The sequence below is a fragment of the Teleopsis dalmanni genome, chromosome 1 (genome assembly GCF_002237135.1).
Source record: "Teleopsis dalmanni isolate 2A chromosome 1, ASM223713v2, whole genome shotgun sequence".
Classification (NCBI taxonomy): domain Eukaryota; kingdom Metazoa; phylum Arthropoda; class Insecta; order Diptera; family Diopsidae; genus Teleopsis; species Teleopsis dalmanni.
This window is the reverse complement of record NC_051846.1, coordinates 98,036,101-98,051,769: the sequence shown is the minus strand read 5'-3', so window position 1 is coordinate 98,051,769 and position 15,669 is coordinate 98,036,101. Positions and strand designations below refer to the sequence as shown.

The 15,669-nt window shown below is 30.6% G+C and overlaps 1 protein-coding gene across 2 annotated transcripts in view; it reads right to left on the bottom strand.

Annotated features, from left to right (window-relative positions):
- The window catches only part of LOC119666442 (protein trapped in endoderm-1), a gene marked incomplete at its 3' end in the record, with an annotated part of 60,521 nt that overhangs the window by 32,727 nt on the left and 12,125 nt on the right, over positions 1–15,669 (bottom strand). Inside the window, 2 exon segments of one of the 2 annotated variants that reach the window (XM_038075795.1) lie at positions 3,029–3,121; positions 6,584–6,687. In XM_038075795.1, the coding sequence (XP_037931723.1) occupies positions 3,029–3,113 (85 nt within the window). 2 annotated transcript variants of the gene reach the window in all.

Below are 15,669 nucleotides of genomic sequence, written 5' to 3'. Positions count from 1 at the left end.
ACCTGATAGAACATACGTCTCTACTTTCGAAAAAATTGCCCCTGGATATAAAATTCAAAAGGAAAGAATTTCAATTTTACTTGGTGCAAACTCTGATGGATCACATAAATTAGTGCCATTGGTTATTGGGAAAGCGAAAAAGCCAAGTTTTCAAGGATTTAATAATCCACTTCATTACAACTATTCAAAAAAATGCTTGGATAGCGTCTCGCATTTTTCATGTTTAGTTTCAAAAAATATTTATTAAAGATATAAAAAAAAAATTGATTGTAGGTTCAGTAGTTTTAAAATATTTTCAACCCACAGGTGATCCGCTTTTCTCAAGAAAACAATTTGCCTCCAAAAGACATTTTGCTTATCGATAACTGCTCTGCTCATGCGCCAATTGAAAAACTCCGAAGTAACGATGGAAGCATAATTGCATTATTCTTTCCACCAAATGTGACAGCAGTTTTACAACCAATGGATCACAATCCTATTAAGTTAACCAAGCTAATCTACAGAAGTATTTTTCTTTCTCAATTAATTGCTGAGGGTGGTGACATAAAGAATAGTTTGAAATCTCATTCAATCCGCAATGCGATAATACTATTGAAACAAGCTTGGGATGAGGTACAAAGAGTGATTAAGGCATCTTGGTCAAAGTTGTTCAACTGGGACACTAATCAGTATGATAGCGACGATGATGTGCCACTAGTACAATTGCTGCAAGCAGATCAGAGATGCAATGAAGTTATTCAGAGTACTCAAGCTCTTTTAGCAAAAATAGATCTCAACAATAGCATTTGTGTAAAAGATATTGAAAGATGGAATGAAGATGTGTTTGCTGACGGATCTTCACATGAATTCACTAATGATGTTGAGTCTTCTGATAGAAGTAATATTGTTGAAGTCTTCACAGTTGTTTCCAACTCGACAGCCATTGAGAGCGTTAATAATTTAATAAAATGGTACAACAAGAGTCAATTGTTGTCCACTAAGCACATAAGCAATCTGCTGGCTCTAGGCAACGACATCGTTGCCTCAGATTTAGTAAATAACGGAAAGATTAGTTTTAAACTTGCACAATATGCCGTCTGCGTCTCCTTAACTTTGAATTAATTTTATTGGTCCAAATTATCGCAATTATTTTTATATTTTTTAAAAAATACATATTACGTGCACTGCACTGTATTGTTTAGTTTCGTTTACTTATTTTTATTAAATAAAAAATAGTAAAAACATAAATCTATTGTATTTTTTTAAGTGAGTTTTTTCCATTTTTTATTTACATTCTAATAAAAAATTTGTCCAGAAATTAGAATTACCTTAAAAACAAAGTGGTTCTAATTTGCGAGCGTCGACTGTATTACTTATGGTATATTAAATTATTTGTAAATAATTTTTTGAGATTGCAAGCACCAAAAGGTAAACTTGCTCCCTATCAAGTTTAGAGCTGTGTCAGTGTTAATTACACAACTGACTCAAGGCCTGACTTGTATGTTTTAACTTAGAATTTCCGTTAATTTGCTGTGAAGATTCACTTGCTGTATTAATCTAGGATGCAATCATCTCTCTGGGCTAAAACAGCAGATAAAAATACATGCATCTATTGCAGCTATTCAAGTAATAGATTATATTTTATAACAGTAAACAACACAATTCCTTTAAAACAAAGAAAATTGTTAACATTGTCTTGATTTTGCTATTTCAAAATGCAATTTTATTTGTGTTTGCTTTTCAGATTGCTTCTGTACCGCACTCTTACTCTGACTGATATGGGGAACAGTTAACGGATTCATTCGAGCTATTTTTGATATGTAATTGTAATACTGTACTGTCTATTCTTTTTGAGTAAGCGTCAATCAGGGTCTTCTTTATATACATCCTTAAAATTTATGTACAGGGTGGAGCAGTTAAGTTTGATGTTTTGTTTTGCTCCAACAATAATAATCTGTAATAATTCTCACAACAAATATAACAATTAAGTAATATTAAATAGTATAACAATAGCACCAAATAGAAAGCAATCTATAATTAATAATTAAATTAAATTTTGAAAGTAAAACCGTTAGAGAAATTGCCAATTTAGTTGGAATAAGTCAGTCTACTATCAAAGACATTATCAAGAGGTCCCATGATGAGTTTAGGCTGGCCAATGAGATCAGAGCAGCTCAAGGCGAAATATTAAATGATCGAGAAGAACGTTCAATATTAAAAGAAATAAAGAAAAATTCTTTTAAAACCGCAAGAGACTTTAAATTTTCATTAAAATCCCGCTCTGGGAAAGGTGTATGTTTAAATACTATTCGTAATACATTACATAAATTCAATTATCACGGAAGAATTCCCAGAAAGAAGCCGTTTATAAGTATTAAAAATTAAAAAAACAAAAGAATAAAAGCCTTTGGAATCAAGTAAATTGATGGTAAATCATCTTAAATACATTTTCATTGATAATTTTCATTTTTTTAAAGTTTTTTTCACTGATGAAAGTAAATTTAATCTGAATAGATCTGATGGTAAAATGTTTGTGTGGCGTAAACCAAATGCAGAATTCAATCATCACAATACAAAAACCACTATAAAACATAGAGGTTTGGGGTTGTATGTCGAGTGCGGGAGTAGGTAATTGCATTTTATAGATAGTAAAATGGACAAATCTGGATACCTCGACATTCTGAAACAGAATGTAAAGCAAAGTGCAGAGAAGTTGAGTATCGCAGAAAATTTTAATTTTTATTAGGACAACGATCCTAGGTATAACGTCATATCGTTGTTCTAAGCATTTTTATGCAAATAGTGGAATCGAGTCTGGGACGACACCGAAAATTTAAATGAAACTTCAATTAAATGTACCTTATAAATTTTAAATAAGTATTACATATAATTAAAGAACATTTAAGCATCTGTGAATGCAATGTAAAATTTCCAACTTAATATTTTTATAAATATATAAATTTCTATTTTATAATAATACATTATAATCATTATAAACTTAAATTGGCTGATAATTGATTACAAGAGTAGAACATTTCATATAACTTACCAAATACTCCAACAACCACAAATACACAAGCGCAAATTGCAGCAAAAAGTGTAGCAGAATGAGGATATATTGAATTAGTTTCCATTTTGGAATCTGAAAAAAAACCATGTAACCGAAATTAAAATACATTTATAATGTTAAATACATAAAAACTTAAAAAGTAAATGTAGGAGTAAATACAGTAAACAACAAAAAAGAAAGAATTTTTTACTCTTTTATACTGTATTATATATAAAAAATTTCAAAAAAATTTATAATGCAATCACCTATTTGCAATAAAATATACTTATTCTTTTTATTTGGCACTACAATCCAGTGTGAACCTTGGCCTGCCTCCATATGCTTGCCACAACCTGCCTCCATATGCTTCGATCTTGTGCATTTGTTTTCCAATTCAGAACTCCGAACTTTCTGGCGTCCTCGTACACGTTTTCCTTCCATCTCAGCTTCAATCTACCACTGTGCCTTGTTATCATAGGATTAGCATTAAAGATATTGGTCGGATTTCTTTTTTGGTCCCATTCTTACAACGTGAGCTGCTCATTGCAGACTTTGTGCTTTGACAAATTTTACTATATTATTGATAACCCGTTATCAATTTCGTTGTTTGTTCGTCTTTTAAATGTCTCATTATCCATTCTAATAGGGTCATATACTTGGCGAACTATCTTTCTTTCAAAAATTGCGGCGGTCTTCGTCCTTGTCATTGTCCAGCATTTCGAGCCATAAGTTGCTCTCGATCTTTTTATCGTTTTATATATTCGAAGTTTACTTATTTCGATAGTAGTCTGGATTTCATAAGGTTTATGTATTTATAGAAGCATCTATTTGCCACTTGTATTCTTGGTTCGGATATGAGCAGTTAACTAAAATACTGTACTTTTTATTTTCGTTCACTGATGTTTAAACTGAACATCGTATTAAAAGTTATTTTAGGAATTACAACCAGATATGATAAAATCAGTACTGTTTCAGATTCCTTACAAAATTTACATTTGTGATTGGTATTATTTTTTTTTTTTTGCAAATTATTATTAAAAGATAAGCAACAGCACAAAATAATATAAAATTTATTGTCGATCCACAAAATTTATAATCAGTCACCGTTATAAATAACTCTTCCAAATCTTTCTATTTAATAATGATTTTTATAAAATCAAGAGTTATTTGTTATACAAGCTGTAAAATCTAAAAGTTAAACAAAGAAGTCTCTCCTAATAGTACTCGAGAAGTGTGTTGACTGGTTTTGAGATTATTGATCACTTAGTTCATACAAAAAAAATATCTATATAAATATAACTGCAACAATATCTACAGAAATCTATTATCAGTAGATTATTTGAAACCTTGGATTTAGAATTCAGAATTGAATTTAGTTATTGATACAAAAATTTAAACTTATTAATTTTAAATAACATTACATATCGCATTTGTGTACAAGTGAAATTTACATTAAAGTACTCAAAAGCGTGCAACGTAGGGGTGAACTCCAATAGGTACATTGAGAATCACTCCATCCACTATACCAGATGTTGACATGATATACTCTTAGACTTGAAGTCACTTTGCAGTAGAAGGGTAGAGATTACGATAACGGCTCAATTCATAATCATTCAGTCCTATATCATAAAAAATATTGAAATATATTTGAAAATTTATTGCAAATCTAGAGACACTTGGCTGCCGGGATGTACCTCCTTAGGAAAGAGTTTAATAATATAGACTAACGTCTCAAAAATAGGTAGCAATGCAAGCAGTAGAATTTTCTTGGAGGTACTGAAGAATGTACATATTAACATATAAAGTTCCTGATCACTACAGTGTTTTTTAGGCAGAAATAATCGCTCTTAGGGAAGATATAGCTTGTCTAATAAATATTGTATAGGAGTACATACTAACAGACAGTCAAACTGCTTTAATGCCAATAAGTTCTTAATCATTTCTGTCACAATTGTCGAAAGATTATATTTCTAATTCAAATCTTATTTTCTAATTGGTACGCTGTAGCGTATTTTGTTAACATAAAAAGTCATTAATTACAAAAAGCTTTTTTCTTTTTTGTAGGTATTAAATCAAATGTCAACATCAAATGTATTTTTTTTTTCTTTATCAGCAATATCTCTTTAAATTATTATTAGGGGTATTTACTCTCTCGTATAAACTCATTGCCCCGTACCATCACATGAGGTTCGTAAAATGTTAACATTAACAGGGTATTAATGTCCTTTAGTAAAAATATTAAGAGCACTATTTTCAATTAAGACATCTATAAATTTTTGTATTTCACTTGTTCGTGGCATTTGTTCTTATAAAAGTATAAGAATACTTTTATTTTTCTTTGCTCAATATACGACTGCAAAAACAGCTATTTCAGTTTGATAATGCAATTTTGCAACATAGGTGTTCACGCACTCTTACAGTTTTTGTATAGCATTTTTACATACCCATGCTCCAATTGGCGCGATTTATCAATTTTTTGTGGTGTTACTAAAATTTAAGCACTACCATCATTTACCATATCGCAGATGCCATAGATTCTTCAATAAAAAAGTACCAAGCTGGTTTCCGACGAGGTCACTCCTGCATTGATCACAACGAGAATCCGGATCGAACAATTTGTAGAGCTTGAAACTCCTATATATGGCATTTATTGACTTTGATAAGGCTTTCGACGCCCTACGAAGGGAAGCATTATGGGCAATGCTGGAAGCCCGAGATAAAGCTAAAATATGTCATAAAATATTCGTATGATCGCGCGACTTGCAGGGCATTGCACACAGGACGATAAAGTGATGAGTTTCATACGATTTGCGGAGTCAAGTATGGCTGCGCGCTCTCCATGCACCTGTTTATTTCTAGAGGCTACGGACTTTATCTAGCAAGGTAAAGTAGAAACTAAATGAGAGATCAAATAACCTCGCTTACGCCGAAGATTTAGTTCTGCTCTCACAAAACCACAGTAAGATGCATTGTATGCTCAACTCCCTATCTGAAGTGTCGTATAAAAGTCGCTTAAAAATAAACGACGGTAAATCAAAAACGATGCGCAAAAAGTCTTGTAAACAAACTCCACACTTCGTAAACAATCACAATTTATTGTTAGTTGATAAGTATCTCGGCAGTGTATTGTCCTTTGCGATGTGCTAAGCCGCCCACAGATAGCTAAATGTACATTTGCTGCACTCTCTCCAGTTTGGAGATCCACAGTCATTAAAAAATCAATCAAGCTGGAAATACTATTGTATTGTCATACTATACTATTGTATGACAGCGAAACCTGGCACATGACCAACATTTTGCACACATAACGTAATCACTATCAAAATCGTTTTATTTTAATACACTCGCTCATACACCATTTGTGAATCCATTAAAAACTTTTTATTCACGATATTAATTAATTCATCTTGATGAGTTCAAAAGTCAAAAGTCAAAAGTAACTCATTATGTTAAGAATAATTTTTATTTAAAAATGGTTAACTACTCTTCCTGGTAACTTGATTTCTTTTTAAATTACTAAGATATCTTTTTTATTTATTTTTGCTATATAAATACCTTATGATTTCGTAAAAAAATTATTTTCCATCACTCATCGCATTCTTGCAATCTTTCTATCCGTTGAAGCCCTACTTACTGCATTTTTCCTGAATTAATGTTTGAGACATTGAGTGTTTGCTTTTTGAGTGTTAAATTGTTATGTGACACCCCATATCTCTAGTTTAATTCAAAAAGTTTATAATCCATTTCTTTCTTTAAATTTTTCCACTGTAGTTATTTATTATTTATTTTGAAATGAAATGTTTTTTTCCGTTTAGGCATATCAGCATATAACATATTTGTATTTTAGAATTCCAAAAATAAATAATATATTTCGTTATTTCTTGAACGTATTTATATTAATACAAATTTCTAACAACGCTTAAGCCTAAACTCTATTGCAGAGAGAGCTGCTACTAATTCATATAGTCTTATGTTTTTATCCTAATGTATTATGTAGCATAAATTGCGATCGAAAATGTGCTTGATAAGCGTATGACGAATATAGTGGTGGCCTGAATGCGATAACTTTAAATAAATCTAATTAAATAATTAATAAAAACATTGAAAGCATTGCACACATAATGCAACCCTACACAAGCTATACATACTATGTTTGAGCTGGGAGGAAAGTAATACAGATACAGATAATCTATTGCTATATTGCGGACTATATCGCGGCAATTATATATCGTTGCCCAACATAATGGAGAAACATTATAAAATGAACTGCCAATTAATATGAAAAATATGGTACTGTCTCTCTCTTTCGATCTTTAGATGGACAACTACATATTTATGTATATTGTGTGTATGTATGCTGTATGTATATAATTTTTGTGCACAACAATGCAGTTTTGCAAAAGCAAGGTCTTTGTGTAGATTTTTGCAGATGTACCGGTGAAAATTTTTATGAAAATTAAATGCTTTATTTTCAGATATTCGTATAATTAATTTAAAAATTATATTATATAATCAACAGCCATTAACATATGAAGATATAAAAATAGAATATATTGTTAAACCATTTATTTAATAACGTACTAGGTAAAGCATTTAAATCAATTAGTGATTTACATCCAGCCTAAAAAAAAAATTCGGTTGTATTTTTGTATTTTTTCTAAATACTTCACTCTAGTTACTTGTCATGTACTTTAAAATTAAATTTCTGTCATGGTCATATAATTTTTATATTTTATACTACTATAAAATAAAATATATTTTTCGTCATTACTCAAGCTTGGCTTTATTTATATTAATTATAATTGAACCTAAACTCTGTTGCAGAAAGCATTGTTACAAATTTATATATTTTTATTTATCTTAATGTATTAGGTAGCATGAGTAGCAAAACAAAATGAATGTGGTTGATAAGCATATGACAAATGTAGTGGCGGTCTGAATGTGCTGTTCCTATACATAAATAACCCAATAAGCAATAAATTAAGAATTAGATTAACTAATTGTACAGTACTTTTAATATAACAGGAAACAAAGAACGAAATCAATGAAAATATAATGATCTATTGTCAATATAACGTTTAGTATATATACATATATAATGATCTATTGTCTATATAACGTTTAGTATACCTTCTGCTTAAAAAGTAGACGGATTTTGTAAATAAAACACACAAATTTAAATTTTATTCTAAATTTATTTTATCTCCTTCAAAATATGCTTCTTCTGAAGCGATACACATATGCCAACGCTTAACCCAATCTTCTATACACTTTTCGTAGGCCCGTGAAGGTATGACTTTTAGTTCCTTCAGCGAATTCTCTTTCACCGATTCAATCGACTCAAAACGCTTACCACGAAGGGGCAATTTGAGTTTCGAGAACAGGAAAAAGTCGCACGGCGCCAGATCTGGCGAATATAGTGCCTGAGCGATGACAGCGGTGCCGTGTTTGGTCAAAAAATTGCTAAATGCACTTGAGGTAATCTCACATTAACAGCTGCTGTAAACAAACTAATTGACAGATGGCGCTCAAATTTGTACCATATGTCAAGAAAGGGTGTACCAACATAACAAAAAAAATTTTTTGAAAAAGGTCTATTACTTAAGGAGTAGTTAACAAACAACAAAATCTTTTTGGAGCAGAAGATATATATATATATATATATTGATCTATTGCCTATATAACGTTTAGTATACATTGAGATATAAAACTAGAATCAATTGTTCACCGTATATTTTATAACGTTAAACATTCGAAACAACTAATCTTCAACATTCGACGATTGAAAGTTTACACACTCTACCAAAATATTTTTAAACTAATTTAGTTTACAACATTTGTAGATACCTTACTGAAAATAACCATTGTGACTATAGATCGCGTTCAAAGAACTAACTAAAAGAAAATAAAATTTATAAGCAGAAAATAATTTTGCGAAAAATTCACAATTTCAGAAAAAAAGTTATAGTAAAATGTAGTAGCTGTGGAAGAATCAAGACAGCAAATTTTAAGGAATCCCCAGTTTATAAAGAGCTTAAACAGGAAGCCATTACTCGTCATGTTATAACTTCTGTCCCCCAAAATACATTAAATGCTTCTATACTAGCGTAGAAAATTAAATCGTATGACAGTAAATCAAGCTCCAAAAGTTCAAAACAGTGACATAGAAATCCTGATTTCTACTACATTACAAAGTATCACAAAGTAATGTCTGTTATACAAACTACTCTGAACGAAATAATCAAAATGTAATGTCAAATGATTCCAGCCTTTTTTAGATAGCAACGCATGTGAAATGCAAACGATGTTAACTCAAAATATTTTATTTTATTTTCCAAAAAAAATATGGAATCAATGCTCCTTTCAGAAAGACATCTAACCCAAAAAAATCTCTGCCTTATATTTTATAAAACAAGCTATGCATGGCAATGTACATTTAATGAACTAAAATAATTGTAATAAAATGTCTACAACACAACTCGTTTAATTATATTTCAATCCACTGCAATTTTTCTGATAAACAATGAGGACAACTCAAAAATACTTAAAACAACCTTAGATCAGCACTAATAATAGAAAAGTTTGTAGGCTTTGCCCAACTTAATTCAATTATTTATTTGTTTACTTAAAATAATTCAATTTCGAGTAAAATAATTCTACGTGTACGAATGGCAATCAAATGACCATCATTTTTTCTAAATAAAAATATTCTAAGCTTTTTACAAATTCTTCTGTCTGGCCAACTCATCTCATTTTCAATATTTTGTTTGTTCATGTTTGCATGGCCAACTCATATTATTTTCAATGGTGAATATGCAACCGCCACAAGTTAAACAATCTACACAACATTAGAGCTTACCTCTGAACGGAGGAAAAAAAATTGTATTCAGAATATTCAAACTCACATATCAACTAGTGATCTTAATACAATTTAAAACAACAAACTTGATAGTAAAACCGTAGCGAAATAGCTTTAGAATAATTAAAAACTGCTCTTATCCAACCCACATTTTTAAAATACTCAGATTGTAGCAAAGAATTTTGACACTAGCAAACAAGCATGTGAAGCTTTACTTACACAAGAACATAATAACATGCAACTACTAGTTCTATATGCCTCGTGAACCCTTACAAAAGGTGGAAGTAATTAATCAATCATAGAACAGTAATTAATTGCAATTAAAACTTTTTAATCAACCACGATGTAATAATATAGGCACTTTAATTATGAAACTAGAAAACGGAATAATATTACATGAGAAGCGTGATAGGAAATTAATTTTCTTTATACATAATTCATTTTAATTTAACAGCTGTCAAGTTCAGCCTGTTTTATTGGTATTAAAAATGTATTCAATAAGCAGTATATTAAAAAAATGTTATACATAATAACATAATTCTACTATAATTACTATTATATAGGTAGAAATAACTAACTGACACAATAATCTAAAATTGCTTTCGCAAAGCAAGATTTTCAAAAATGTATGAAAGTCTTACCGATTTTGATCCCGATGACAGTTCGCTCGCAATTTATGCGAAATTTCGGGATTGACTCGATTTGACAAAAGATTTTGATGGTTTTCTCCAAATAGACAGAAATATATGCAATGCAGACAACAATGTTAAAATCCAATTTGCAGAACAAAGCGATATTTTGCACATAAGTTCAGAAGAATAGAATGAAAAAATAAATGAGCCCATAACATCAAACGATAATGTGTTAAAACTTCGCCTTGATTCAAAGTATCATTTGGGTGCAATTTAAACATAATTTTTTATGCTTCCTATTGGAGGGAGCGGACATCTCCCAAAACCGGACAAAAAAATTACGATGGTGAGTGTTCGGTTAAAAAAAATTTATTGTATATAATGATATAAAAATAACCATAATAATATACATAATATAATACATATATATATTATATATATATGAATATATAAAAATAAATTTTGTTGTAGCTCACTACTCAATGAAACTTCTCTATACTATAATATATATAATAATATATATTATATAAAATAATTAACGACTTGGCATACAGTTAATAGTTCACTCAATCGGTGAAGCGCGAAACTAACAAAGGTTAGCAGCATTTGGAAGCATACTCGAAGCATTATTAACGAAAGGATAAGGAAGAAAGTCGACCGAAACTTAAAAACTGATAATATTTAAGAAAATATTTTAAATTAAAATAAAAAGAAATGTTATCGGAAAAAATAAAAGAAGCGGCATAACGAACGACATGAGTAGCAACATTAAAGGCAGCATAACAAGCGAAAATTGAGTAAAATCTCAAAGATGACAATAATTAAAAAAATGATCTGATGAAACATCAGTGGAAGCTAAATTCTTTGTGGGAAACAATTCATCAAAATATAACCAAAAATAATGACTTTGGAATCGTTCAGGAAAGATATATAAGAGTCCAAGATGACTATATATTAATAAAATTAGATTTGGACGCAAGAATCCAAAAAAAGTGTAGAGGAATCATCGAGAATTTTAGTTCTGGAATTATTAGGTATCAAGAAATTTGGACAAGCACAAACAGAATGGGTATCCTTTGCAACAGAATTCAATGATCTTGTACATAATAAAACAACAATTAAACTAAAGCACTTAAGATCATTGCTTTATGGAGAAACACGGTTAATAGTACAGCATCTTCTGTTGGGTAGTGAGGAAAATTACGAAGCAGTATGAGAATTGTTGAAAGATAAAATAAATATATTTTCAACCGCCCTAAATTAATTGATGGATTTTGTAGTGTATATGCGAAAGTTATATTGGCAATGCATATTATTAATATAATAATAAGTGGTTCTATATTTCAATGCGCAATGTATTTCCAAGCGCATTGCATTGTTTACAAACAAATGCATAATTCCACACACAAGGAATTTAACACCACACATAGATTTAACCGTATGCTTGCCAGGCATTGACCGCATATATAACAACATCAATAGTAAGCGTATTAGAGACAAATGGAATCGAAGACGCTTACTTAGCAATAATTTACCAAATAGAAAAGTACTTACGCGGCGCCGTTTTGTATATAAATTAAACTATATTTTAAATATTAAAATAAATATTCTAAATATATATAAGTCGGCAATATATGTAGTAAATAAGAAAGTACATACGCTAAGTACATCGTTATGTACCTAGGTTAAGTCGATAGTAAAAATCTAAATAAAAATCAGAACTAGGAATGCACATACTGTTACATCAATAAAAGTAAAATAAAAAAATTGAAAAATTTTCAACAAATATAACCATCAACACAAAAAGATATAAGTATTATTCTTGCTACAGCTATAGTAAATGTGAAAACATTGAAAGGAGAAAGAATATTATTGAGAGCTTTATTATATAACGCATTCCAAACAGCGTCGCGGTTCCAAAGCAACTGGAAAGTTGAAGTAAAAGCCATTGTAATGCCAAAGCTACATAAATTTCTTCCAAGTGAATCATTTAAGATATCAATGAACTTAAACAAGCATATTTTAGCAGATTCTTGCTTCAACATTCTAGGCAGAATCGACATTATTATTGAATCAGATTTACGACCGGAAATTTTATAAACAAAAATTCAAAAAATCAATGGAATGATCTTAGTAGAGACTTCTTTGGGGTAGATAGTCTCAGGGAATATCGCGCATACAACAGCTAAAAATATAACAACAGCAAGTACTACAATCAGTACAGCAGATCAAGAGCGATTTTGGGAAATCGAAGAAGCAGAAATCAGCAAAGAAGAAAAACAATGTGAAGGGCACTTAAAAGCAAATACTTAACGAAATAAAGACGTAAAATTTTCTGTGGCTATTTCTTTTAAAGATGATAAACAACTGGGCAACTCCAGGAAAGCAGCAATGGGAAGATTATTAAGCATGGAAAGAAAATTTCTTCAAAATCTATCTCTAAAAGTAGAATACTTCATATTTATGAGAGAGTATATAAACTTAGGACACATAAAACCAGTAAATTCGTTCAATAAGGGAAAATATTACACGCCTCATCAAGTTATTAGAAACTCAAGTAGCACCATTAAACTTAGAGTAGTTTTTGACGCATCAGCCAAGACGTCAAATGGTAAGTCTAAACGACATAATGTTGGTTGGTCTTGGCTTACCAACCAACAAAATGAAAGACATTTTTCAAATAATTGCTAAATGGAGAAAATGGCAATATGTTCTACAGATGTGGAAAAAAATGTGTCTGCAGATAAAAATTTCTAAAGAAGACCAGGAGTACCAACATGTTCTTTGGAGGGAAGAACCATAGCATCTAATTAAAGAATACAAATTAACAACTGTTACTAATGGTATGGCAGGAGCAACATTTTTGGCGGTGAGAGCATTGCAAGAGATGGCACATGATCCAAAGCTGTATTTAGACTACAGGAAATAATTAAAATGATTTTTACATGGACGATTTCCTAACGAGAAGCGATTTAATTGAAATCTGCAATGACATATAAAAAATTTACATGATTACAAATTTATGGGTTTAACCTAAGGAGATGGCTTACCAACAACAAAAAGGTGGCATTGCAATTTAACACTATAATCACTAAGGAAAAGGTGAATATCACGGAGAATGAGATAATTAAAATTTTAGGGCTGCAGTGTAATCCTGCAACAGTCTACTTTTCATTTGAAATTAATGTAAATAAAAATAAAGGAGCGGGTAATTCTGGCAATTATTGCAAAAATATTTGATCCGACAGGATGGTTAACACCAATAATAATTATTGCAAAATTAATAATTCACAATTGGAAAATTGTGAATTTGAACAATTGGAAAATGACGCAGCATTTGTATGCAGTCGTTAATGGAATAACTACTATCGTATCACCTAAAACAAAAGTAAACCCCATTAACACTAGATTTTCCAAGAAATTTTTATACCTATTTATACCAACACCAGTCAAAATGACTGGTGTTGAAAAATAACGTTTTGAGTGTGTAAGTTTTGTATGTGCTATAGTGTTTTATAGAATTAATAAACAGTATTGGTCATATATAAAATTAATAACAAGCCGGGAACTGTAATTTAGTTTATATTCAAAATAGCTATGGCTTGTCACATTTTTTTTTACAAATATAAACTTTTTTCTATGCATTGTTCACAAAACTTTTGTTGTTATTGCAAAATCCTATTTGGCACCATTTACGTATTGGGCGGGGTGTTTTTGGAAGATGGGGTGTAGGACAGTCAGCTTCACTTGGTATCTCTTGATTTGATGACTAATCATCAAATCAAATCAATGTTATTGGCTAATAATTTAGAGCTAAAGGAACACTGGTAAAAAAGTTGTCGGTTGTTACAGTCATTTCCTGGTATAAGACTCCAGTAGTCTCATTACTATAAATTAACTAAGAGGTATTGCCAAATTTCGTATTTTATCTTTTCCTAGATAAGGAAAACTATTTACGACGTACTTCGTTTCAACGTCTGGTTTGTTTGGCATATACTGTGTAAACCTACATCTGGCTTTCGTTGGAAACAATTGTTCCTGTTTTGAAACAGTTTTGGCTGTTGACAATAAATTTATTCCAAACAATTGACACTAACGCAAATTTATCAGTTTGAAATCCTTTCATTTCTTTTATCGAAACGAATGAAACGTAAAATTTCTGTAAAGTCACTCATAGTTTTAGAAAAAAATGCAGGATCCCATTTTTTTGTTCCACAAATACAACTTCGAACCTTTTGCTTCGTATGCACCGAGTGCCTGTGAAAGTGTCCATTTCTTCCATAAAACTCTAGAGGTTTCTAATTCGGTGCAAGTTCTGATATGCTCTAATACATGGTGGTAATTCAATAGTAAAAAGGCACAGCCTAGCTTCTCTTCAATAATATTTCTCCTAGCATATGTTGCAGGCCCAGACAAATCTTTAAATATGCAATGAGTTGATAACCTTACAACAACACCTTCTTCTATTCAGAACTGGAAGGTAAACGCATACACATTCGTTTTTGTATATTATGCAAAGGAACACTGTCTTCTTCGTCGCTTAATTTATCTCCATTATTGTTATCAAGATTTTCATCATCACTGCTCTCGAAAATATATCGCTGTCATAGAAAAACACACCAGTCAAAATGACTGGCACCGGTATAAGTATCAAAAACAAAAATTATTTTTTTTATTATGGACACAAGATCAAAATAAGTTATCAAATTAATTGTATTTAGTTGTTGTTATAAAAATTATATAATAGTTTCGGAAAAAAATATTCACACAAAGTCAATATTTAAGGCAAAACCAGTCATTTTGATTGGCGCGGTAAATCTAGTGTTAAAAAGGAAAACTATACCAAAATTGGAACTTTCTGCAGCGCATCTTCTAGCAAAATTAATAGTGAAAATACAGCCAATCATAGATAATGAAGCACAAACATATTCATGGAGTAATTTAAAAATAGTTCAGGGATTAGGGTTGCCGTAATATGTATGAGGTCAAAAAATGTGTTCAAATTTTAGATGACACCCCCTAAATTTATTCGAATACTCAAAAAACTACTAAGTGCGAAGTTTCAGACTAATCGCCTAATGTTTAGAGGTCGCTCATCGACCTTAAATTTCGGAAAAATGTCATTTTTTTCACTTTTTTCCAATTTCTTC